We start from the raw sequence: 27659 nt of genomic DNA on the forward strand, positions 1-27659 counted from the left end.
CCCAGGTCCTGCAGCCTTTCCTCATAAGGAAGATGCTGCAGTCCCCTGATCATCTTGGTGGCCCTGCACTGGCCTCTCTCCAGCAGTTTTCTGTCCCTCTTGAGCTGAGGAGCCCAGAACTGGACACAGGATTCCAGATGAGGCCTCACCATATGTGGCGGAGTAGATGAGGAGCAGAACCTCCCTTGACCTGCTGCCCACACTCTTCCTGATGCATCCCAGGATGCCATTGGCCTTCTTGGCCTTAAGATTCTGTGATTCTGTGTGACTGTGACAGAGCAGCCAATCTGTGCTGGAACTTCATTGAGTGTTAGTCCCCTTTTTGTTCAAGCATCAGCAGTCCCCTAACCTATGTCAGACGCATTTGTTTGTGAACAAGTCACATGGTTTGGGTAGCAGAAGTGATGTAGACAACTCAGTCCTACAGAAGTGTAGTGTCCCAGCCTTATTCAGCAATGAGCCAAGGGGGAAGTCAGCCCTAGGACCAGTCGTGCTTATTCTACAGGCTTTTCCCTTATCTTACAGGTGATAAATCTAGACTTGTATTTTAAGTCTAGCCTAGAAGTGAGTCACTGTATGTATCAAACAGTCCAAGGGCTGAAGCCTCCCTGCTCTGGAGACAGGCTGAAAGAATTGGGGGTGTTCAGCCTGGAGAAGGCTCTGGGGAGACCTTAGAGCAGTCCCTCCAGGGCCCAAAAGAAAGCCCAAGAAGGACTTTATCCAAGGGCCTAGAGGGACAGGACAAGGGCTGATGGCTCCAAACTGACAGAGGGGAGACTGAGATGAGATCTGAAGAAGAAATTCTTCCCTGGGAAGGTGCTGAGGTCCTGGCACAGGCTGCCCAGAGGCTGTGGCTGCCCCATCCCTGGCAGTGTCCAAGGGCAGGTTGGATGGAGCTTGGAGCACCCTCGTCAAAATCAAACCATTTTTCCCCAAGTTAAGTCTGTCTTTCCCATAATGGTCATTGCTGAGTGATCTTCCTGTTCTTATCTCATCTCACCAGCCCTTTGTTCTATTTCTCTCTCCTCTGTCCAGTTGAGCAGGGGGAGTGACAGAATGACTTGGTGGGCATCTGGCACCCAGACAGGGCTAAACCACCACAGTCCCAAATTACAAATAATGAATCAGAATCTAAGAATGTAAGCCCTGCCACCTCCAGCTCCCCTGATATCTGAGGATAAGCTGGAATGCAAGGGGGTTTATTTTCTGCCAAATTTCTTTACCCTTTAACGCAACAACTCCGTACAGAGCATAAGTGCCCAAGATATTCATTTAGTATTACACCACACTGACTTACCATTGTAGCCACAGTGGCCTGACACAGATAGAATTCAGAATGTGATTCATGTGCATCTGATGTAGCTTTATTTGTTGTGATTCACATTGTAATTAAATAATTATGTCATGCTTCTGGACAATTTTTTTCATAGAAGTGTGTCAGGATGGAGCCACTCTCATCTACAGTTTTGCAATGACACAGGTATGTGGTTTGGTGTGTCAAACTCAAAGTCCAGAAGCCAACTCTCTTTCACATACATACATGAAGTGTGAGGGCCTCACCAAGACAGCAAAAGCAACAGCTTTCTGCAATACAAGCTAAAGTGACTCACTTCTTGGGAGCTGTTGCCACCCAGAAAGCAGGGTCGGAGGTACAAAAGCTTCTTTTTTTCTCTGTCTAGTAATGAGCTCTCCTGCTGAGGCTGATCATCAAACATTTACCAGGGGAATGACTGTGGGACAGAAGTTATCCCAGAATAAAGTTCATAGGTCTGAAATCTCCAAGCTATGCTAATAAAGTCAGTCTGAACTGTCTGAGCAGCCTCCTTATTAATGACTTGTTAAAGGAAAGAGTTTGGCTGAAGTGTAAGTTGATTAGCTCACAGGTAAGTAAGTGATAGCCAGCAAACGTAAGAAGGGATTTTTGCCAAGTAAATAATGACTCTTTCCTCTCATCCTCCTTCCTGCAGTAAACAAGAGAAATATAACATTGCTTTCTTTACAAGAGCAGAATGTGCTTTGTTTCCAGGATAGGTGGAAACATTTAGGTAAGCTTGGGATAAACATGCCATTTTCCCCAGAGGTCAAGGAAGAGAAGAGCAGCTGCCTCCCCCACCATAGGTGCAGTGCAACTGAAGATATGCCAAGTGTTCAATTGATTGAAAATTCTTTTAACATTTGACATTTCAATGTGTCTGTATCTGCTTACCACTGAGACATTCTGCTCGCTCCTACTGCTTTGCCCCTTTTGTAACAGAGGTTTCCAAGGGCAGCAATACGAGGCAATTGCTGTGTCCATGAGGCCAAGGCCAAGCAGTGCAGAACTGGATGGGCAAGGGTTTTACAGAGCACATCACCTTCCAGGTTCAGACTCTAATTGATTCCTTATACAAGAATCAGTGAAGAAAAGGTTTGTGGGTGCTTTTCTCTACAAACTGAAAGCTGTAAGAAAAGAGTGAGACAGTGGCAATAGGTAGTTCCTCTGAATCCATTCCCACTGGGGTTTTGGGGCAAAAAAGCTTCAGCCCTTAACCCTCACAGACTTCAGATTAGCCTGTGTTCTGGACAGTTTCTTGCTGTTTGGCAATATTTTGCCTTCAAAATTTGCCTTAGGTCACTCTTAGAATCATAGAATTGTTTCAGCTGGAAGAGACCTTTAAGCTGATGGAGCCCAGCCTTTGTCCCAGCCATATCAGCCACCAGCCCATTGCCCTCAGTGCAACATCCACCCGGCTCTGAAACCCCTCCAGGGACGGTGACTCCAGCACCTCCCTGAGCAGACCCTTCCAATGCTTGACAGCTCTCCTCACATCGAGCCTGAACCTCCCCTGCTGCAACTTGAAGCTGTTTCCTCTTGTTCTATTGCTTGTTACTAGGGGGAACAGACCAACCCCCACCTCATTACAGCTGCCTTTCAGGTAGTTGTAGAGAGTGAGAAGGTCTCCCCTGAGCCTTCTTTTCTCCAGGCTCAACAGCCCTACATCCTCATCTGAGACATGCTCCAAACCCTTTCCTAGCTTGGCAGCCCAGCCTCTGGATCATCTCCAGCACCTCAATGTCCTTCTTGTAGAGAGGGGCTCAACACTGGACATAGGATTTGAGGTGCAGCCTCACCAAAGCCGAGTCCGGGGGAATGATCACCTCCCTGCTCCTGCTGACAGCACTGTTCCTGAGCCAGGCCAGGATGCCCTTGGCTTTCTTGGCCACCTGAGCACACTGCTGGCTCATGTTCAGCCGCTGTCTACCAACAATCCCAGGTCCCTCACTGCCTGGCAGCTGTCCACCCTTATATTGTTGGGACTTTCACTCCTGTAGTAGTCAGTGCTCACTGATCAGTCTTTGCCTAGTCTCCATCTGATCATACATCCAAAATGGTATGAGTGGGAAGGATGGATCCATAACCAAGAATTGGCACTTGAAATCAGTGGTGCCAGAAACTTTATCAGCATGAATGTAGATAGGAGGTGGCCCCAGCTTGAGGAGCTTTAGCTGGACAAGTCAGTAAACTTATGCTGACTCTCAAAAGCTATTTATGGCTGCCTGGCTGCACAAGGTAGCTGCTATTACCAGAAGAGTCCTGCCTAATTCACCCAATGGCTTTGGACACTGTTATATCACATAAAACATGGAGACTTCAAAATATTTCCTGCAGAGCTGAAAATATCTTTGTTGTAGAACAGCTGTCTTTCCTCTGTGCCACAATGATATCATGACACGTAGAGATTCTCATGCTGACTGCAAGCTGCCAGTGCCCTCCCTTCTCCTGGGTGTAAGAGAGAAGCAGCAATGTGTTCTCCTCCAAATCCTTTCTCAGCTTCATTCATGGGGAGGAGGCTGGAATAGGAAGAAAAAAAAGAGGAGCACTTCTGTTTTCACCATGTGAAAAGGGCTACTGATGTTTTTTGAGTCCCAAAAGAACCCAGTGCTGCATGTTGAAGAGCTGCAGAGAGACAGTATTTTGTGGCTCTCATTCTTCAGTGTATCTCCCAGATTTCATACAGGGAGCTCATGTTCTAAGGACAGGTGAATCCAGTGAGAGGTATAACATCCAAAAGCAAGGCTGCTTCTGATTAATGCCTCACCTTCAGCCAACTGAGGTTAAAACTAGTCTAAGGGTCAGTTAGGTATGTGCCTTCCATGGACACTCTGAGTACAGAAAACATAAGAAGAGCTTCACTGATCTCAAATCAGAGTGGAATGCTTTCAGAAGAGAGTAAGGAGCTGGGATTCATGACCTCACCCAACTTCATCCAGCCAAAAAAGCCTGACATCTAAGCTCAATTCAGCTGCTGAAACACAGACACTTAGTGCTCCTGGACAAAGAGCAGCTGAGAGGCCAATGACACTGCATCTAAGGAAGATCCAGTGAGCCCAGGGCATCCTGCCTGGGCTTCAGCTGCTGCTTCTAAAGAATCTCAAACGACACAAGATGCCAGTGCCTAAGAAAGTGAACAGTGCCTCTGAGGCAGGATCCAAATTGAGATTAACTCACTTAAATATTGTTACAAAGTTCATGTAATTCTCTTCAGCTCTATGTATATAAATTAGCAGGTAGAAAAAGATAGCTTGCTATAATTTTCCTAAAGAGAAAGCTGTTTAAAACTGTAAACAATGAATTGTTATAGCATTGGCTTTTGCTTTCTTAAAGCAGGAGAAGAATTCCAAAGCACAAAGGCAGACTGATTGCCAGATTCCTTTGAAAGGCAATGAGATTGAAGCTGGTTGTGCTTTTGGAAAATCTCCCTCCTGAGATAGATTTTCATGGGATATTTCAGTTTAAACCAGTGCACATTTAGCATTTTACAGCTGATAAAGGCTCTGATTCACTCAGAAGGGTGAATTAAACTCAGATGACTGGGAAAGTTACTAAGCTGAGCTCTCCTTCCAAACTTTGCACACTGTCAACTGCTTTTCCCTTGGGATTGGCTGAAAAGCAGGTTTACCTCCTCCCATTCAGCCCTGCAAATGAGTGCAAACTGACATCAATTTTAATTCATGCTAATACAATGGGTTTAAAGCTGCAGGTGCTTGGAGACACCTACACATGCTGTCTGCTTTCAGGGTAGTAACCACTGGTGTAAAGCAGCTTCAGCTTAATCCAATTAATTGCTACAAGAAGGCAAAAATCCTGATTTTGGTAAAATGGGACCTGTAGTGGATGGTATCACCTGCTTCAGCTTTTGCTTTGAAAAGTTTTGAGATATATCTCAATAGACCTGATCAGATAGGTTTGTGTTAGCATCATGGTTTAAGCCCAGTTGGTAACAAAGCACCACAAAGCCACTGGCTCAGCCTTCAATGCACTCCCACCTTCCACAGGCTGGTGGAGGCCTCAGCGAGGTGGAAAGAGCCTCATGGATGGAGACAAGGGCAGGGAGGGCTCACTCAACAATTATAGTTCTGGGTAAAACAGACCTGACTACTCAACTTAGGGAGGAAAACAAGATCGGTTTAATACACCAGTAACTAGAAACAGAACAGATAGAAAGTAAACACAGAGCAGGATGATGAGAGAAATACAACCAGCCTTTTAAGATCTCATTCCCCCACTTCTTCCTGGGCTCAGCTCTCTACTCCCCATATCTCTACCTCCTTTCCTTTCAGGGGGACAGGGAATGGGGGTTCAGTCAGGCCCTCACAGATGGTCTCTGCTGCTCCTTCCTTCTTAGAGGGGGAGGACTCTTCATGTTCTTCCTCTGCTTCAGCACAGGGTCCATCCCATGGGACACAATCCCTAACAAACCTCTCCAGTGTGAGTCCTTCCCTGGGGCTGCAGCTCCTCACAAACCCCTCCAGTGTGAGTCTCCTCAGGCACAGCCACCCCCTCTGCCATGGGGTCCTCCTCGAGCTGCTGCCAGATCTCAGGCCCACTGTTATGCTCCATAGGTCCAAGGGAACAGCTCATCTCACTACAGGACATAGGAAGGTCTCTGCTCCAGCACATCTCCCACTCTCTTCCCTCACTGATCTAGGGGACTGCAGCATTTTTTCAATTTCATTTCATTCCTTTCCTTTCACCACCTCTCCCCTCTCTCCTGATTTATTCTCCTCAAAAAGTGATCACAGAGGTGCCTAGTTGGCTCAGGCCCACAGATGGGTCTGACTTAGAGGTGGAGAAAGTTTTGAGCAACTTCTTACAGGGGTCACCACTGCAGCACCTTCCCCATTACCCTAAGCAGCTCTGCAGAAACTCAATATAGCTAGGAAAAGGATGGATAAGAAAAATACCTCCTTAAAATCTTCTTTGAAGATAGGATACAGGACTGAACCATCCTCTGCATGAGGGAATGTTCTGTCCTTGGTGAGTCACACCTTTCCTCAGCAGCCTCTTTCCATCAACCCTTTATAGCACTGTTCAGGTGACAATACTCATATCTGAGCCCTTCAGAGCTGAAATCTGTGACACTGTCATTCACTGCCCCTGTCACCTACCAAAATGCATACAATAGCCTCAAAAATATGACTAAGAACAGTCCTACGACAGTGGTGAGTTTATGAATATTTATATAGCTCTGGGACTTGAGTCCCTTTGATGATGCTGAACAAACGCATGACTCTATTTAACCTCAGCCCTGACAGTTCTACTTTACCTTGTTGAATAGGGAAGCACTTCTGCTAAAGTCTGATGAAGTTTCTCAGAGCAGATCCTTTTTCACATTAGGAAACAACTTCTCTTTTTCTCTCAATCAGGTGCCAAGAAGTTTCAGTGATATTCCTTCAGGCATAATTACCATCATCCCAAGAACAGAGCTCATCAAGAGCTCTTCAACTTCAAGGCACTTCACAAAAACTCTGATTCAGCCTCTTATAAGCCTTTAAGCATCTTACTCATTCTATCTGCATATAAATCAATGGGACAAATGACACGTTACACAGGATCAGGCTTGCAGGATCTAGAGGTGTTAACAACCTTTTCCAGCAACCAGTATGGACTAGACAATTACAAGAAAGCTGCCAATAATGACATTTTGAACTGCAGTATATGGAAATCAACATCACCATGGGATGTGAGATTTTAGAGACAAAAGTAGTGACTCAGGATTCCGTGCCTAAGGAGTTGGACATGCTATGACCCAATAAAATAATATCCTAAAAGAGGCACAGGTGCATAATGAACAGAAAATCTGAACAGGTGACTTGTAACATAAAATTCAGCTTTACTTATGTGGCTGATATCTTTATGTAAACACTATTAGAACCAAGCAGTGAGGACTTTGTGTCAATTTTATCTCCCCCTTTCACATGCATATACTGATGAGAGGGAATACGTACAGTCTTCTCCAACACATGTAGCTGCAATGAGTTCTAATCAATCTGTTAGGTCTCATTTTATGCAGAAGTTAATCAACCAGCAGCACAAGCCATGATAAAGAGGCTTTGCCCCATTCCTGGGAGTGTTCAAGAGCAGGTTGGATGGGGCTTGCAGTAATCTGGTCTAGTGGAAGATGTCTCTGCCCATGGCAGGGGGCGTGGAATGAGACAACCTTTAAAGTCCTTTCCAAACCAAACCATTCTGTGACTCTGTGTCAGCGTTTGTATAGAGCAGCGGTAGAGAAAAATATTCTTCTTCAGGTGCCATTCCCTGAATTTCACAGATCACAGGGACAAACAGCAGAACACGTGTAGTCTTTGAACAGCAGCCCTTTGCCGTTCACAGGCAAAAAAAATTGTGGATCCACCTACTAAATTTACAGGACATACCCCTCTAGTGGTGTAAACCGACATGACTCAAGGAACCTGACTGAAAAGTTAAACCATGAGGTTTCAGGGCAACATAAAACTGTATAGAAAGAGGATCCTTGGCCACTGAACTAGAGGCCACAGGAAATGACTACCAGCATGTCGAGTACATTTTTAGTAATACTGGAAATGAGCATTTCAGGAGCTCTGGTTGTTTCTCTCTTTGCTATTTCAGAATCCAGACGTTCCCTCTGTAGGTTGTAGAGATCAGACAAAGAAAATCCAACATGTGCACATAGGTAGGTTTGATGGCCTCGGCAGATAGACCATGTTTATATGCAAATAACTCCAGGCTGTTACGTTATATCCAGTGCAGTAACATACACTGCAAAGCACAAGGTTACAGAGGAAAAACATTCCTTTTGATACTCCTATTACTGTTTTGTTGTAACAGCTCAGATGGTCAGAACTGGTTTTGTGGAAGATGAATTTACCTTTACAACACTGTTTCAGGGAAAAAAGGCACATATTACAATAGTTTGTGGATGCTTCTTCAACACCATCCTTCCAAGTGCAACAGCTCAAAGGTTTGCCAGAGTTCAAAAGCAAATACCCAAACCACAGAATAAGTTAGAACTTAAGGCATATTATGATGAAGAATACTACAGGAACATGTCACAGCAATAAAAATTCCCCAATAATTCAGATTAACAGACAGCTATACATCTTTGCTTGTCTTTATCCAGAATGGATAACAGCCCACATCATCATTGTAATATACCCCATCCAATCTTTCATTCATCTGTCTTGGCCTGCTTTAAAGCCAGTTGCATGTCTGACTTCTGTTTCTATTGCAATTACAAATCTTCCCATGTGCAGTATCCATGCCATGAGAAAAGAATCAAGCATCAATATTTTGAATCATCTATTTAAAGCCAAATGTAATGGGATATTACACAAATTGCTTGGTTTTTCATATTGTTCCCATTTTGTGCTCCTGGTGTGCAAATGGGATATTTAACAGTTATCTCTCTAGTCTGTGAACTATCTGCTATTTCAAACTCTGAATTACTATTCTGTTAAGGACTTTCAATCTTCAAACAGTTAACCATGATAACAAAAGATAGGTCAGAGCCCTACAAATTTCCTTACTGTAGGAAACTAATATTCAAAAGCCCAAAAAGCTAAGTGCATCAAGCAGGCTAGAACCCTCCTCATTGTTTACAACTAGTTTTGTGCTTCTGAATCAGTTTGATACTCTTCCAGACATCAATCTTGAAAGTCTAAAATCTGGAGAGGATAATCCACCTCTGAAATAAATAAAAGATAGGTCTGCATAAAGAATAAAAGTGCAGAGTGATTCTGATGGTGTTTTGACAAGCTGTTTTATTGTTGCCAATGCTAAAATCAATTTTGATTTGAAGGATTTACATCAAAATATTAAATGCACTTGATGCTGAAAGCAATTAAATAGAAGCTGAACTGCAGACGGCTGGTTATTTTTCAGTAAAGCTGTATATACATTATGAAACATCAGCATTTACACTTGGAAATGTCTGTGTTTAGATTGGAGATTTTTAGCTGACAGAAGGGGAAAGGAGGTGAGATAAGATGTGGAAAAGAAGTTTGTGTGTTTACATGCAGATATAATGAATTATACTCTTTGTGTATAAGCACTGTGTACAGCCCCAAGGTCTGTCTGAAGCTTCTTATCAAGTCTTTGGACACCTCATATAATTAGGCCTCTACTTGTCCGTTTTATTCTTTTCTTATGTGTTTCAAGTCTTTCTCTTTTTAGTCTCTACTTGCCTTTGGATATCAGCTCTGCTTGAAAAGCACTTTGCATTTTATGAGGATAAGTATAGCACACATAGTAAGCACTGAGGAAACTAAATAAGGCATCAGATGAGAGAAAACCCCCGTGTAGTAGGCAGTGCTATAAAAAAACCCCTTCCTCCTCCCAACCCACGAGTATGGGAAACACTTGCCTCTTCATTTAAAAACATGAAGCCAGAGCACTGCCTCACTTGCGTTACAAACCCTCCCTCCAGTCTTGTGGAAGATGAATTTACCTTTACAACACTGTTTCAGGGGGGAAAAGGGCATGTACTACAACAACCTCAGTGCCACCAAACTGATCCGGTGGAGTATATTTTGCCTGAAAAGTGGGTGAGGATGGAGTAGCTGTGATGAGGCCATGACAGTGCCTGTCCTGCCTCCACTGCACATGGGTGTTGCGTGGGCCCTCTGAATCATTGGATTGGTTTAGCTGGAAAATACCTTTAAGATCACCAAGTCCAAGCCCTCACCTCACACTATCACTAACCCATGGCCCTCAGCACCTCAGCTCTACCCCAGCTTTTAAATAACTCCAGGGATCAGGACTTCACCATCTCCCTGGGCAGCCTGGGACAGGGTCTAAAAACCCTCTCGGGTAAAAAGTTCCTCCTCATCTCCAATCTAAACTTCCTTGGTGCAACTTGAGGCCCTTTCCTCTTGTTCCATCAGTCGTTATCTGGAAGCAGAGATTGACACGCACCTCATCACAACATCACGGAGTTGTAGACAGTGATCATGTCTCTCTTCAGGTTTCTCCGGGCATAACACCCCCAGGACTCTCTGCTGCTCCCCCACAAGCCTTGTGCTCCTTCCCCAGTTCAGGTGCCCATCTCTGGACATGCTCCAGCCCCTCAGTGTCTCTCTTGTTGTGAGGGGCACGAAAACAAGGTATTTGAGCTGCAGCCACACCAATGGCACTGGGTCAAACTACCTTTCAGCCATCCCTCCCTTATGGACTTCCCCTAAATCTGCCTTTTCCTCATGAGCATTTCTCCCCGTCAAGCTTCTCCCCTCAGACCGGCGCGGCCCGGCCTTCCCGCGCCCGCAGGCCGCAGCCCGTCGCCATGACAACCCGCGGGCCGCGCTCCCTCCGCGGCGGCTCCTCCCCGAGCCGGGCGGGACCAGCGCCGGACCCCGCCCGCCGCCGCCGCCGCGCTCCCGGCCCGGTGCCCTGCTCCCTCCCTCCTCCCCCTTCCCCTCGCTACGTTCTGGCCTGAAGCGGGCGCCGCGATGGCTCCGGCCGCTGACCGGGAAGGCTACTGGGGCCTGCCGACCTCCACCTTGGAGTGGTGTGAGGAGAACTACGCCGTCTCCTACTACATCGCCGAGTTCTGTGAGTGACCGCCCCGACCCCGCACCCGGCCCTGGGGGCCGCGTCCCGCCCGCCGCCACCTCCGTGCCCCCCCGCCCTAAGCCCTCCGTACCTTCACCCCACCGACTAGGCCCCGCAGCTGGCGAATCCCACCTCCGTGGCTTCATTTTCCTGAGGGGGAGCAAATGGCGGGTAATGGGGCCCCTGCCCCTCAGCCAGCCCCGGCGGGTGGAAATGGGTGTCTTACCCCCCAAATCCATGTCTTAAAGAGCAAGTGGGATGGCGTGTTCTCTCTCTGTGCCCCAGGGTGTTGTTTGGGCCCCCTCATCCCAAGTTTGTCCTTTAGTCCGGTGTCTGAAGTGATGGTAGAGCAGGAGACGGGTGTCTGGGGGCATGGGGAGGCATCGCGGGGTTGCGTGAGGTGAGTCTCGGGGCTGGCACTGGAGCAGAGGTGGTCGTGTGGTGCTACGGGAATGGCTGAAGAAGGGAGTTTTCACTGAAATCGTGCTTGGGGTGCCATGCTGTAATGCCACATGGGTGTACAGCTCTGCTGCCTTTGAGAGGAGATAGGAACATCTGCCCAGCCCAGTCAAACCAAGCCAAACTGTTCAGGGAGGCCAGGGAGAGAGAAAGTATCTTTGTACAGGAGAGGCATCTTTGAAGAGAGACAGCTTTGCCCAGCTGGTCTTTGGGCGCATTCTTGAGCATCATTGTGTTGTTCTGTTGCAGGTGATGGGAGTTTAGAATAGCTCCAAGGGTCACTGTGTTGCAGGTGGTGGTCTTTTAGCATAGCTCAGAGCAACTGCAAGAGAGCAGGCTGTTGTTTCAACCTCAAAACTGTTATTCAGAGCAGTCAGGAGTTCAAGTATGTTCAAGCACCTCTAGGGAAAGAAGAAAGTGCTTCAACTACAGGGTCATCCAGCAGGTCCTTGGGAAAGGGAGTATATTGTGGAAACTGGTAAAAGTTCAAGCCTGGTAAATGTTCAAGCCTTCTGTCTCTGCTATTTTACTGAAAAAATAAATATGTTTATATCCTGGGCAACGACTTTAAAGGGTGAAGTAGCTGTACTAATGTGCTGCCACTAGAAAGATGCCCTGTCCTACAAAAAGCTTTCACACATATAAGACAGGCGGCTGCTTTTGAAGTGTTAAGACCCTAGAAAAAGTGTACTAAAGAGAGCAGGCTCACCTACTCTGAAGTGCTTGGAGTGGGCAATCCGAGGAGGCCTTTTGCATAGCTGGGATGCTTCAGCAGTGCTTTGGAAGAGCTTGGCACGCAGGAGATGGAAGCTTCTGGGCGTCCATACCAGGCTGTGACTCCTGGTTACAAACACTGACATGAGTGAAGGATCAAAATGAATAGTTGTGAAAGAGGTTTCAGAGTGTGGGAATGGGAAGGAGTTGCAGGCTCTGAATAACAGTAGCACAGGCGGTGTAGAAACTTGGAGGAAAAAGGAAGTTGGTGTGTAGATTTATGGCTGAGAAGAGGCAGGCTGGCTGAAAAGGGAAGAAAATGAAATACTCTTACAATGGGACAAACTTAGAAGCTTTAAAATAGAACAGGACTTTTGCAGAGTGTGTATTTTTGTGTTTTCCTCCTGGTCAGAAGTAAATTGGGACATAATTCTCATAGGGAAGAGGAAACCCTGTTGCTTCACCCATGTAAAAATAAATTTGACTTGTATGTAAATTTCTGAAACAGTCTCCCCATTGTTGGCCTCAGGAGCAGATGCTTTTCGTCCACTTCTAGATTATGCTGGAGAAAGGAAGATGAGGATGAGATTAATGGTGGGAGGTAGAAAGGCATGTGTCCTAAAGAAAAAGGGACTCATTATAGCAGGTCAGGTCCCACCTTACAGTTTCAATATACACAGTTTATTGGTCTGTCAGTTGTGCTGAAATGTGGTGTATAAGGCCTGTGCTGTAGATGAAAGCATTTAAATGGTCTAAATTTTAAAAGCAAAACAGTAAATAACCCCACTTTATTTTAGGGTTATCTTAACAGTAGATAATTGTAGTAGAGATGTCAAGATGGTTTCACAGATTCTTAAGGGCTGGAAGGGACCTGCAAAGCTCATCCAGTGCAACCCCCCCTGCCAGAGCAGCACCACCTAGAGTAGGGCACACAGGAACCCATCCATCTGGGTTTGGAATGTCTCCAGAGAAGGAGACTCTACAGCCCATCTGGGCAGCCCCTGCCAGTGCTCCCTCACCTCAACAGGGAAGAAAGGAAGGAAGTTTTTCCTTGTGTTTTTTTGGAACCTCTTCTGTTCTAGTTTATACCCGTTACTCCTTTACATTTACATAAAGAAATCCCATTTCTTTAGCAGTAATTCTCTAGCTGCACTTTGAGGATCAAAAGAAATAATCGTTCTTATTTATTTCTCTTTTGGATGACATGAACCCAACTGCATTTAAATCTTAGCCAGCAAAAGTTGGTTGGCAATGTATCTTTCATAAAATAACTAAGGGAGTCTTTCCTAACTTTCTCTGAGTTACTTCATGTGAGGGCAATTACTTTGGAAGATTAGAGAGATAACACCCTGAAACGTAGTTGCTGTAGCAGAAGAGCTGAGAGTCCTGTTCAACGTCTTCATCAACCACCTGGATGAGGGGACAGAGTGTACCCTCAGCAAGTTCCCTGATGGCACCAAACTGGGAGCACTGGCTGATTCCACAGAGGCTGTGCTGCCATTCAGCGGGATCTCGACCAGCTTGAGAGTTGGGCAGAAAGGAACCTCATGAGGTTCAACAAGGACAAGTGCAGAGTCCTGCAGCTGGAAGGAACAACCCCATGCACCAGTACAGGCTGGGGGTCGAACTGCTGAAGAGCAGCTCTGCAGAGAGAGACCTGGGAGTCCTGATTGATAATAAGCTAAATATGAGCCAGCAATGTACCCTCGTGGGCAAGAAGCCAATGACATCCTGGGATGCAGAAAGAAAAGTGTGGGCAGCAGGTCAAGGGAGGTTCTTCTCCCTCTCTACTCTGCCCTGGTGAGGCCTCATCTGGAGTCCTGTGTCCAGTTCTGGGCTCCTCAGCTCAAGAGGGACAGGGAAGTGCTGGAGAGAGTCCAGCGCAGGGTCACCGAGGTAATCAGGGGACTGGAACATCTTTCATACGAGGAAAGGCTGTGGGACCTGGGGCTGTTTAGTCTGGAGAAGAGGAGACTGAGGGGGGATCTTATTAACATTTATAAATATCTAAAGGGTGGGTGTCAGGAGGTTGGGACATCTCTTTTTTCTATAGTAGCCAGCAACAGGACAAGGGGTGGATGGGATGAAGCTGGAACACAAAAAGTTCCACTTAAACATAAGAACAAACTGTTTCAGTGTGAGATGAGGGAGCCCTGGCCCAGGCTGCCCAGAGGGGTTGTGGAGGCTCCTTCCTTGGAGGTCTTCAAGACTCGCCTGGACATGTTCCCATGCAACCTGATCTAGGTGACCCTGCTTCTGCAGGGGGATTGGACTGGATGATCTCTAAAGGTCCCTTCCAACCCCCACCATTCTATGATTCTGTGATATTTGGGGTCTGTGTGGCTCTGGCTGTGACTTTGTGGTTGTGTTGCTCTATCAAAAATTCAAATTCAGAGAGCAAATAAACCAGAAAGTACAAAAATATTTGTCTCATCTCTCTTGAGGTTCTCACTGTGGTCATTTGTGATGTTGCTGATGCTGTTTTTAAAACTCATGCACAGCCTGTGTTCATTTTAAACATCACCAAGAAGTGAAGATTGCTTTCTGACTTCTCTCTGCCTTGGTACCACTCAGGAAAGCTGGTGACATTTACAAATTTTACCTGAAATGTTTGTTAGAAGTCATCAATCAGAAACTATCGGAAGCTGAAAGCTTGAAGGATACTGGCAGATCCAAATCAAATGGGATGTTTCCTTGGGTTGCAGTCTGAAGAGCCAAACTGAAAGCTTGTTGTTCAAATGACATCTTTGTGCCATTTAGTGATTTCATTTTAATATGTTAATGTCAGTACAAATTGCTACATTGTGTTCCAGAAGCCCACATGCATTTCTTTGCCTTTCACTCCTTCAAGAACTAGTGTAAATGATAGCAGCTAATCAATGGAATGTATTCAGAGTTGTGAAGGTGAGGTAAGGTTTTTCTCTAAGCACCTGGTATTTGCATTCTCTTGATGTACCTCAAACACAATGACCTGTTTTCAAAGATTAATTTTCTTAATAATGAACAATTTGTTTTCTTGCCTTTCTGATTCTGCACCTAGCCAGTTTTCCTCTCTTGTGGAGGTGGATGACTAACTGCTCTGCATCCTTCTGTAGAATATTAAACCAAATGAAATGGAAAACCAGTTGAAAGGAATTATTTTGCCAGCTTAAATATGTTAAGCCTTAAAATGACTCATATCCCTCACTGATCAAATCTATTCTGTAGTGTAGTAATTCCTTTTTCAGGGTTTTTCAAAAGCTTTGGATTGACTCCTGTGTGCTGTCAGGCAAGTAGTGTAGATGCTTTTCTGTGTTCCACAGACTTGTTTAGGTTGGAAAAGACCTTTAAAATCATTGAGTCCCAACAGTTTCCCGAGCCATGGCCACCATTAAACTATGTCCCTCAGCCCCACAGCTACACAGCTTTGGAATCCCTCCAGAGATGGGGACTCTATCATGGCCTTGGACAGCCTGTGCCAGGGCTTGACAAGCCTTTTGAGGAAGAAATTATTCCTAATCTTTAAACCTCCCTGGCACAACTTGAGGCCTTTTCTTCTGTCAGTTGTTACTTCAGAGAAGAGATTGACCCCCAACCTCCTGTCAGGGAGTTGGAGAGATTGAGAAGATCTCCCCTCAGGCTCCTCTTCTCCAGGCTCAACACCCCCATTCCCTCAGCCCCTCCCCAGCCCCTTGTGCTCCAGCCCCTTCCCCAGCTCTGTGCCCGGCTCTGGCCACGCTGCAGCCCCTCAGTGTCCCTGTGGCAGTGAGTGAGGGGCCCAGCACTGAGCACAGCCCTGGAGCTGCGGCCTCCCCAGGGCCCAGCACAGGGGCCGGGCACTGCCCTGGGGCTGCTGCCACCCCAGTGCTGAGCCCAGCCAGGCTGCCCTTGGCCTTCTTGCCCCCCTGGGCACGCTGCTGCCTCCTGTTCAGCTGCTGGCACTGACTCCCCCCAGGCCCTTTCCCTCCAGCAGCTTTCCAGCCCCTCTGCCCCATCCTTGAGCTGCCTGGGGCTTAGTGAGGCCCAAGGGCAGGACCTGGCCCTTGTCCTTGTTCAGCCTCATCCCATTGCTCTCATCCCATCACTCCAGCCTGGCCACAGCCCTTTGGAGCCTTCCTACCCTTAACCAAATCAATACTCCCACCCAACTTAGTGTCAGCTGAAAACTTACTGAGGGTGCACTCGACTTTTAAACTATCTGTTACCAGTTTCCACTGCTTATATGATGAAATACCCAAAGTTTTGTACACCAACTTCAGCAAAATAATAATAATAAAGGAAATAAAATCAGCATCTACCTACCAAAACAAACAGAAGTAGGTAAATACAAGTGCTGTTCTTTACTACTAAGTGCTTATACATTGCAGCTCCCTCCTCTTAGTTGATGTTTCAGGTCAATTTAGCCCACATAGTGTTCAGTTTTGGGGCTCTGTTTTGATCTGAATGTCTGTATGACAAGTGCTTCACTCTTCTTTCATTCACTGTCATCCTTGTAAAAAAGATTTGTCTTGTAGAATTTAAAGATTGAATATAACTAATCTTCATAGATTTCCTTTGTTGAATACATACAAAATAGTATCAATTTAAACAAATGCTTTAAATTCAATGGAGCCCTTTTGTAGGACCCAAGGGCTTATAATTCTCAGTCAAGAGAATCATGGGGGCAATTTGTTCTTACCAGCTCAGTGCTATGTTCAGTTTGGATCAAACTTTAATTATGTTTTCAGGGATGTGAAACATTTCCTTGAGCTATCATTGTCCATGAATAAATAATAGGCATCACCTACAACATGACTGCTTTTGAGACACCATATCCTTACGTTGGCATTTAGAGCAGTAAGCATCTGGAACATAGCTTTGGGATTCTCAAGGAAAGGATGAAACCTTTCTTGGCTTCTGGTCTTGTCTCAGCACATTCTGCTACCTTCATATAGTAAAACATGATTTTTTTTTCTTGATTACCAGTGTTAAAAGTCATTACTTTTTGTTTTCATTAGAGAAGTGATAAAGAAATACTTCTAGCTGTGTTTCTTTGTGAGACCCTTGTTTATTAAAAGAAAACCCCAGCTCATGAGAATTTGCTCATGGTTCTAGACACTTGTGCTGCTTTTACTTAAATGCTTCCTATTTTTGCTTCAGATAAGAGACTGAGAGGACTGTTACCTGTGTTGTTAAATGTGAGGCATCTCCTTCATTGTCATCCAAGCATTCTCTGCATTGTGATCAGTGACAAAAAAATACTGGAGTGGTTTGGTTTTTTTTTAAGCTTTGCTTTGACAGCTGTCAAAGATGCACAGATCTCAGTATGGCATGAGGATCATTACTTTAGAACTTAACAACTTGCAGAATTTACTTAAAGTTAGAATAATGCCATTAGTATTGAATTTTGACTGCCACATATGTACTGGCACCTGTTCCTCTTGGGCCTCCTGCTGTATTTTGCCTCTTTTGCCAGAGGCTTTGGAAAGCAGCCAGAGACTACTGGGCTAGGTACTATCTATGTGAGTTTAGAAAAAAATAAAGCCATCTCTGGCTTCTGGAGCTTGTCTGTTCTTTTGAATAATAAAGTGACAGGTGAAAGAAAAACCCTCAGGATTAACTGGGTGTGATCAGCCCAACTGCCTGGTTTGTGGCTGAATCATTTAAAGACATCATGACATGGATGAGTTGAAAAGTGTGGCTGTCACAGCCTCACAGATGAAGACTGAAAGGGATTTGAGTGTGTAACTTTAATGACCTAATTGCAGGAAGCTTCATCCCAGGTTTCCTCTTTAAATTTATCAGCCTTCTTGAGGGATCTCCCTCAACTTAGGGGGTTAGTACAGATGAAAAGGTAAAGAGAACATTAAACTAATTGATGGTGGCTATAAAGTCAAGTGGAGTGTGCAGAACAGTGCTCAACTGTGGGATGCTTTTTAAGAGGAACACTTCTGGCTTGATTTTTGTGCCGCAGACAAAGGGAAGTTGAAAGAGGGGTTCCTTCCTTCAAAGGGTAATCTAGTGGAAGTAAACTCCTGAGCCAGATGGATGAGCTCTGCTGTTGTGCTTTCTTATTTCTTCATTGATTTTAAGTGACTTGGAGTTAGTGGCAAATGCTGTTGCACTTAATCTATTTCTTCCCTATCTGTATGCTTAAGCATGAAAATAGTCTTGGGGCACTGTTTTGCTGCATTTTGCCACAATTAATGTTTGGTTTTTAAATTCTTTCTTTTTAATCCTTTTGCCACTTTCTAATCCATGGTACATCTCTGCCTTTCATCTCATGACAGCTTAGTTTTCTGTTTTCTCAAGAACTTTCACTGACTGACAGGGTTAAATGCATTTGGAAAGTTTATATTTGTCCATTCAACAGTTGTCATTTATCCATCACGTTATGGATATTCGTAAAACTTGATGGATGCTGGGGTAACAGACCACATGTGTGTTTACTAATGCTTGTGTAGTTATTAAGTGACAATAAAATTCTTAAATATGGCTTAACAAAGCATCTGATTACTCTGTAATTAGTGCTTCACATTGAGTACTTGTACAGCTGGCAGTTGGACATCTGCCACTCCAAATGGTAACAGAGCAGTGGCATTTGTACAATTCCATTTTGCTTATGTGCAAACAGGTTTATGAACTGCATGGTACAAATTTGCAGAATATATATTTGTAGCTAGAAATAGGGAGATTAATGTAAAATAAATGATGGTAAAGGACACTGCTGGCTTTTAAGTGTCTTTAAATGAGCCTTCAGTCACAGATCAAATGATTGTTGTCATAATTGAAAGACAAAAATGGTTTCAGTCTGGGTTTGTTATGTCTTTTCCTACACGTGAAACTTCTATTTATGTAATACATTTTCTTTATTTGCTGGAGCCTTTCACAGATCAGTGGGGAAGATGGTTTTTTAAACAAAAGAAAGATTTAATGATTGCTGCAAAAAATGTTCTCAGGAACTCTGGGAGTTTTCTTCAGTTCCAACAGCTCAACAGTACATGGTCACTTTATCTTGCAAAGCATGCAAGTGCTAACACATTTGATTGTTTCTCTGAGCATCTCAAAAGCTTGGAGAGGATCATAGAAAGGTTCATGGGTCAGGAAAGGTTAAGAAAATGTGAAGAGTTATTTTAATTAAAAGTAAGTATCAAAAAAAGAAATTGATAATGCTGGAAGGGAACCTGCTTACAATTGCTTATCAGGGCGAAGCTACCTGCCTTTGATTGATTTGAGTTTTCTAGGTGTGGGGCTCTTTAGAGCCACCTCATTAATTACAACCATTTTTCAGTCTTTTAGCAGAGAAGCTGAGCTGCTGCATGAATGAAAAGTGTTTGATTATCCTGTGATTGTGGAAGTGCTACAAAGGAAGGAAAGAAGCTTCTAGAGAACGTTGTGACTGAAACCAACCAAAGCAGCATTGCTCTGGTGTCATCTGATTGATCTGAATAGGCCCACATAGGCAAACTCTGGGTAGAATCCCGGTGATTTTGCTGGGCACTGTTTAGATTTAAGCTTCAGGCACAGACCCTTTGGTGCACTTGGAAATGCAACTGTGAAATCCTTGGGGGTTTTGTGCTGGCTCAAAACCTGAAGTGTTTGACCAGGATATTTTTTTTGCTGTCTGGTTTCAAAAATGAATTTCCTGGAAGAAATGTGCTGCATATGTCCCGTGATCAGTGCCTCAAAAACAACTTCTAAGTGATCAGTGCAGTCAGGATCTGCAGGACCATTATCTCCTTTACATTAAGGTCTGTCCACCTGTGCCAGAGTGTGTATTTTAGTATGTCTGGAGTTTGGGAGGCATAAGTAGCCCTCTCTGGAGTCTCCTCTGGACACATTCTGGTGGGACCTGCTTCTGCAGGGGGGTTGGACTAGATCTAAAGGTTCCTTCCAACCCCTACCATTCAATGAATCTCTGTCATTTCAACTGGGAGATACACCCTTTGTGCCTCACCCTGAGCCTTACCAGGTTCCTCTCTGGTTCTTTGTCTTTCCAGCAACTAATGACTCAACCTTCTCTCCATGTTGCAGATCTTTCCTGAGGGAAATTCCAAACTTTATTTAAAAATTGAGATTAGTGTCTCATGGTTTATCTGTTTCCCATCTGTGTCCTGGGGCTTTGTTTTACTTTATTTGGGTTTTCATTATTCCTTGGTTCCTTTGGACTTGCTTTCTGAGTTCAGTGTCCTTGGAGTGACCCTGGAATTATGTGTGCAGAGTGTGTCTTAAAGGATCTCCAGCTGGTTTTGTAAGCAAGAAGGTATTTTCTCTTTCAGCCTAATCCAGGCATCATCACCCATTCTTCTCTCACCAGAAGAGCTGGAGAAGGAGGCAATAGTGTGGGCTGGATTAGCTGGACGAGGTTCAGATCGTTAGAGACTTGACTTTTAGTTTTGAGGAGAAGGCAAGGCTCAGTCTTTGTTAGGCAGGAAAGCAGATAAGCAGAATTAAAGACATGATGTTGAGAGTGAGCTGAACATCTGCCTCTATCAGCATGAGGCAAGTAAAGGCAGGACAACATGCATAACTCCTACTATCTCTGTCTCTCCCTCAGTTTCTTTCTTCGTGTCTGCTTTTCTGAGTCATGGGTGTATGGCACAGGACAGCAGAGGATGTTTGTATCAATTCCAACTAGTAGGATTTCAGGGCATCAGCTCTATGGTAGTAAAACATGACCCTTTGATATATACAGTACTTGAATGAACTCATTATTTGCAGCAGAAGCTCAAGATGGTACTACCCTGTAGGCTGGAGTTTTAGTAATTGCTAATTCCAATTGGATAAGGATTTTCATTTGGACAAGATCCAGCATCCAAGAATCAGATGCAGTATTGGGTCAAAGAAAATGTCCTGTATGTCATAGAATTGCTTCAGCTGGAATACACCTTTAAGATCATAGAGTCCAGCCTTTGTCCCAGCTCTAATATTCTGGACACTGACAATGTTGGGATAGAATATTTCTGTATTAGATCTGTCATGTGTTCATCAGATTTTTCTTCATCTTCCCTGATCCTTCATCCCAACTGGAAAACATACTACTGTGACCCTTTCTAGTGGATATTTTGAGTTTGCAATGAAGGAACCCAGGGAAACCTGAAAGATTATTTGCATGTATTTGAGAAATAGGATCTGGAGATCTGTCTTTCTGTGAAATCAAATGGGTCACCTACAACAGGGAGGTGAAATGACCCAAATAAGTGATTTTGTTGTCACAGAGCAGTGGAATTAACGTTTCTTCTAGGTAAAATGGGTTTATTTTTCCTCCACAAGTACTTCCAAGGTTTGCTGTGTAAGAAAAGGGGATGTTTGGGGGATTCTCATTACAGACTTGGTTGCTCTAAGAGAGTGTTTCCAGGGCTCTCCTCCTGCCAGGTCTAGTGCTGGTCCTGGATTGCAGCAGCATGGGTGATTACCATCAGGATTGTAGGGTGTATTTCCACAGATATTCCCTACATTCCTCCCACTGGGTACAGATTCTTTTTTTTTGCCCAGGTTTTAGATCTTGTAGACTTAAGAAAACTACCCCAAAGTATATAAACTCAGAATTACACCAGGTGTTATTTTGCTTATGAATGAAAACTGATGCCTTTATATATTTCTTTGAGTTTTTCCTTTCCTTTTTTTCCCTAAGTCCTTTCACAGTTGAGGAAATGACCCATAGAAGCAAAGAGGAACAACTGTATGCCACATGCTGACCAATGCAGGAGTAAAACAGCCTGGAAAATTGGAGAAGCAAAACATTTTTCTCACTTAATTGAAAAAAATAACAGAAATATAGAGGGGAAAGAAAGGCTGGCAATGTACTTTTGTTGATAGTGCCCTGTACCTGCAGATCTGGCTTCTGCAAATGGGTACAGTAGTACTATCTCCATAAAGCAGCAGCACTGTGGAAGTTCATGGTTTTCTTTACAAGTAGCAACGTGAAAACCAGCTGAGCATTGCCAGTTTGTATCTGCTGTGCCTCTTTGGAGCTGCTGAGTGCAGTCTCTTAAGAAGAATCAGCTCAGTTGAATAGTGTAGATGCCTTGGGAAGCAGCAGAGAAATGTACCATGGAAGTGAAATCATACAGCAGATGTTGTTTTCGTTCATTGAAACAAACTGCTATGGCTTTGTGATCTGTGATATCACAGTTGCTTTTCACTTGGAGTTTTGGGGGTTTGGTGGCTGCTAACTCTTTCATGGCTCAAGTTTTATCTTCCTGTGATGCCCCTCAGAATATCATCTTCAGCACACTACTTGAATGTTAAATTCCCCCATTTGTTTTTTCTTGTCCTTTTCTTTTTCTGTTCTATAGGCTGCAGAGAAATATTTTAAAGCCATTTCCTTTTCCCAAGCACATTCCCTTGCAAGCTTTGCAATTCTTTTTCCTGCCTTTAAACTCTTCCAGGCCAAATTTCCACATGGCTTTTGTACTAGCTTTTGTTTTTTCCTGCTTTTATTGTACTTTTTTCTCCATTTGTCTCAAAGCTGTCAGTTTTCCCTTGCCACTCTTTGAAGCACCATTTGTGCTGGAAGCTTGGTTGGTTTTGTGTAGAGTTTTTGACTGTTTTCACACCATTATTCAGTAAAACTGAATTCTACCTAAATGCTTGCCACCCAGCTTATGAACTGTTATTTTGTAGGTACTATACTAAGTTATATTTCTAACAGAAAGTGTTTAAAGCTTGAACCTTCAGTGTGTTGTAGATCTCTTCCTGTATTTGGTTTAGATTGTGAGATACTTAAGATTTGGGCTTTGATCTTACTGTCGCTGTGGAGAAGAGGCTTCATTCTCCCTCCAGATAAATAGCTTCTGCCAAGGTTTGTGGGTGGATAGGTAACTGCCATTTTCTTTTCTTTTCAAGCAAGAACAAGAAAGTTGCCTTGAAATGACAGTTGGACAGTGACTAAAGAACAGAGTTGGAGTTAGGAGTTGTGTATCAGGAGTGACAACCTGTGAGTCTTGGGTTAGTGAAATAATTGGGTACTGCTGAAAGTTCTTGCCGGAGGTTGTCATATTAGCTGGAGAAGGTTATGAAGACTTTATCTCTTTTCTGTAGGCACTTCCTTTGTCTAAAGTTGGCTGTTTAGGAGTGAAGAAGAGTCTGAGTCATTTCTGAGATCAGATTCTTTTATCACACGATCCAAGTAGCCTTAGGATTTTTCATTTAAGGCAGCCCTGCGAAAGAAAAAGATAGTTACAGGTGGGATTTGCTATTAGTACTGCTGATGAGAGGGAATATCACCAGGCAGTATTTGAATGTTTGCTGTATGTCTGAATTGGGGCAGCATCTCAGTTTTAACTTCTACCATTCAAGTAGGGCAAAATGTAAACAAATAGTGCGAGCTGTTAGTAAGAAAGTCTTTAATTGTTCTGACACCCAGGAGATATCCACACAGATAGCAAGAAAGGGAGGAAAACAAGAGGATTTGGATTTCAAAGAAAGGCTACTCAAACTAAAACTACAAATACCAGGAAAAGAGCACTGACACACAGTATTCTCTACCATCCACCATCCAGTGAGCATACTGGGCTACCCTAATGCTTTGCTCTCATATATCACTGCATGGTGCCTGGGAGAGTCCTACCAGAGCCTCTGAGATGATACAGCTTACTGTGCCTCAAGTTGATGCCTCTGTTTGTGTTGAGGACTGACAGATGCTGGGCTTGATGTACTCTGCTAGCTCAAAACTGTCAGCTGCCAAAAGCTTTCTGTTCTGGACAGAGCCTTGGGCTTCGAGGAGTTGGTGCAGACACCAACATAGAAGAAGAAAGGTTGGAAGGAGTTAAATATGATGAAAGTTAAATGGATGATCCCTGTAATATTGGTCACTGCTTAGTCTTAGCTGTAGTTGAAGAGTAAGCTTCCCCATCTTGACTGTTTCCTTCCAATCTGACATCATCAACATGTCTTAAAATAACATTTAACATAGGTTTTATTTTGTTTCCTAGCAAAGGCTATAATAGAAGCAAATCTGCCCTTCAGCAACAAGCTTATTGCATGTAATATTCTAACTTTACAGCATCTCAGCCTAATCTCTTTAGACTTTGATTGCGTTTTCCAGCTGTAAGCAATTGCTTTTACTGAGCTTTCTAGATTGATATTTCAAATGATCTGCCTATGTCAACTGTTTTTACATTAAATTTACTTGCAAAATCCTTCCAGGTGTACTTCAAAGTAATTGCTCTGCTTGCTGTCATCTTAGGTGCACATTTATAAGGGATATGATGCTTCCTTTTCCATGAGGCTTCCATATTGTAAGAAAGGAACATTAAAACATAATGGGATGACATATCAGCTAATTGTAATGTAAGTTTACTCCTTGTAGTCCAGTTAATTCTGGGTATCTTGAATTGGGAATAAAATGTCCTGTAAAGGAGCTGTGTACTATCAGTCCAGACTGTTTCCTGCAGTCTCAAAAAATGGCCAAGGGTAGATTCTAGCACTTCTGTTACACCTTTAAATACTGTTATTTGTTTTGTGCAATCATCTCTTCAAAGCCCCCAAACCATTTATGAATGCTTCTGAACGCCCTGCACCTGTGACAGGCATGGATGTGATAGACATAGTTAGAGCCACAGTAAGGTAATTAGTCAAACTTGCTTGCAGAGTGAGGAACATTTTGATTTAGCTATTGTAGCTATCTTTATTCTGGCCTGTCACCTCAGAATATTTTCCTTCCACTTGCTTTCATAATTATATGTTCAGCTTCACAGTTGGTCCTCCACATTGTGTAATCTGCTCTATTAAACCTCTTCTAAGGAACAGCATGCAGACTTCAGACTTCAACATTAAAGGCTTCAAGACAGATCCCTCTGAAAAAAAATAAGTCAGTCATCCTTCTTCCTCAGAAACAACCCGATTAATCCAAATTGTGTGTCTTTAGACACTTTTTCTTCATTTGTGGTAGCCTTTAGGAATTCCAGTAGGAGGAAGATGACTCCATTACAGTAAACATAAGAATTGGAAACAAAAACACTGTTTCTGGAAAGTACCCAGTTCTTACTCTGATATACTTGCTACTTTGAGGCTTTTTTTATGAGAGGTCTTGTGATAAACTCATTCATTTTTAGTGTGTCAGGTAATGATGATGTAGTGGCTAGAGGAACACTTTGGTGTTTGAAAGTCCTGGTCTCACTTTTATGCAGGTTCCTTAGTGACTCAGGCATTCTCTTCTATCTTGTCCTCTTCTTGCAATGGTATTGAGGTTCAGTACACAGAAGACCAGTGTTCCTCAGACACTGCAGTAGTGGAGACTAAATAGATAACTAAAAACCCAGCAATGAACATTTCACCATCTAAGTTTAAGTCTGCATCATGAACACAAATGTTGGCTTTTTGGGATTACAAGAGTATCTGTTTCTTCTGAAGAAACACATGGAGTTTTACTGCACAAATCCAAATTGTATTAGCTTTCACTCATTTACTTTTAGTGTAATACCCCTAAGAAGCAAGGTCAGCAATAGTAGAGCTTCCTGTTCCTTTCTAATGTCTTTACTACAAAGTGGCAAAGCACTTTGCAGAAAGGTGAGAGTAAAGACAAGGATAGTTTAATTGTAACCTAAGGCAATTCATCAGCAGATTAATAATAAGTGCTTGTGTAAGGTGTGCATACCAGAGAGAGGCTTGAGCATTAGAAAATACACCCACACTAACAGGTTTGAACTGAGCTTCCTTGTGCTTTGTTACGAGCTTTTTCTTCTAATTACCTTCTGATTGTTTTGAAGAACACACATGTAACATGAAATACTGTAATCAGAGTTAAAGCATCTACAAAAGTATTAGCTGAGCTAGTACAATGAATGCCAAGGGGATGAATTCTGCAGCTGGAATAACAAGTGTGTAAGGCCATAAATCAAAATGTATCGCTTGACACAGCGTGTTGGAACAGCTCACAAATGAGAACTGGGAATAAAAATCAAATTGTGGTGTTAATAATTAATTTCTCTTTTTACCCCCTTAAAATTACCTCATTACTCCTCCCCAGTCCAGTAAAACACTGAAATGATTTACCTCTTCAGGAGGATATTGGTGTACATTTAACATATCCTGAAGGAATGGAGGCCCAGCAAGTGAGAAGCAGCCTAGAAGGTCTAGAAGTACTCCCCTGCACCCTGCCTTTAAATGCTAAAACCTCCCAGCTGGCCACCAGGTCTGCAGCAGCAATGCTGCCTTTAGTTGTTTTGGCCTTGTTCCAGCACTGTGACTTACTGGAAGCAAAGCTCTGTTGCGGCTGGGGCCGAGACACTGTGTGCTCACACTAGTGGTATGTGTCTGTGTTGGTGCTAGGGTTGAGGGGGAGGCTGTGTTCCTGCCTCATTTGCTTCCTTTCCTTGCCCATGGTGGATTGTTTTTTTGGCATATCTTGCGGTGCGTTGTCCACTCGTGTTTGAAACTGAACCAGAGTTCATGGCTGCTTATGGGAGATGCTGCTGCCAAATAAACGCCACTTCTGGATATTCTATCAGAACCTCCCTTTTCCTTGTTTCAGTCTGAGTGCTGATCATAGTGGGCTTCTTTAGGAATACAAAGAATTGTTTTTTTCAGTCCCTCCCCCATGTAAATCTGTTGGATTCCATGTTGTGTTCTTGTAGCTGTTGCCTGGCCAAGGTTTAAGCAGCTGTTCTTTTTGGTTTCTCTGTAGTACTCCTGGTTGCTGTATCTCAGGAGGTTGGGACATGCCTTTTTTCTGTGTTATCTAGCAACAGGACAAGGGGTGATGGGATGAAGCTGGAATGCAAAAAGGTCCATTTAAACATAAGGAAAAACTGTTTCAATGTGAGGTGAGGGAGCCCTGGCCCAGGCTGCCCAGGGAGGGTGTGGAGGCTCCTTCCTTGGAGGTCTTCAAGACCCACCTGGACATGTTCCCATGTGACCTGATCTAGGTGAACCTGCTTCTGCAGGAGGGTTGGACTGGATGATCTCTAAAGGTCTCTTCCAACCCTTATCATTCTGTGATTCTATGATCTCACCCTTCCTTCTCTTTTGTCCCTTACAGTTTTTTCCTCATAACACTATGCCAACATCTATCCAGAGCTAGAGTAATGCAGCCCACCTTTGTAATGTACTCACTTTATCCTGTTTTTCTATGATGTTTTAGATGTCTTTTAATTTTTTTAAGATTCCTGTGATCTATATCAACTTGCTCTCTAGATTTCTGATTTTATTTTAAATACCTAGGGAGATCTAATAGTCTCTTTAATAACCCATTAGTTTGAAGTGTTGTTTATCTGTACTCATTTTTAGGAAGCTTTCATACATAGCTTTTACAGTTGGGTAATTACTTCATTGTTTGTTTCCTGCAGTATTTTTCCCAATTTGTTGTTGGAAATGTGGTGACTGATGCACGTTGCTGCTGAGTTGCTGAAGTTTCAACTTCAATAATGTCCAAGTAAACAAAATCAAGGCTTACTTAGCATTTGGAGAGGCCACAGGAGTTAAGAAACGGCTCTTGTCTCTTAAAACGCTCTAAACACCCCCATTCCCCGTGTCTTATTATTTTTTTTAGCTTTTGAAGTCAGTATTGGTCCTGTGCTCTAGCCTGGAGTAACACTGCATTGTGTTTCAGTGAGTAACAGGAAGTTTAGATTGATCTTTCATGCACATTAGCAAGTAGGGAGCTTTGTAATTACATATTGGCAAAATTCCCACCAGAATGACTCGTTTTTCTCCCCTTGAGGTCCTTCTGAAATAT

The 27659-nt window shown here is 43.7% G+C and overlaps 1 protein-coding gene across 1 annotated transcript in view; it reads left to right on the top strand.

Annotated features, from left to right (window-relative positions):
* Nucleotides 1-10675: 10675 nt before the first annotated feature.
* ACER3 (alkaline ceramidase 3) overlaps nucleotides 10676-27659 on the top strand; it is a 67707-nt gene continuing 50723 nt past the window's right edge. The window contains exon 1 of the mRNA XM_061990339.1: nucleotides 10676-10849. Coding sequence (XP_061846323.1) covers nucleotides 10747-10849 — 103 coding nt within the window. The 5' untranslated portion in view covers nucleotides 10676-10746. The remainder of the gene's footprint in view (nucleotides 10850-27659) is intronic.

This window comes from Colius striatus, chromosome 1 (genome assembly GCF_028858725.1).
Source record: "Colius striatus isolate bColStr4 chromosome 1, bColStr4.1.hap1, whole genome shotgun sequence".
NCBI lineage: Eukaryota > Metazoa > Chordata > Aves > Coliiformes > Coliidae > Colius > Colius striatus.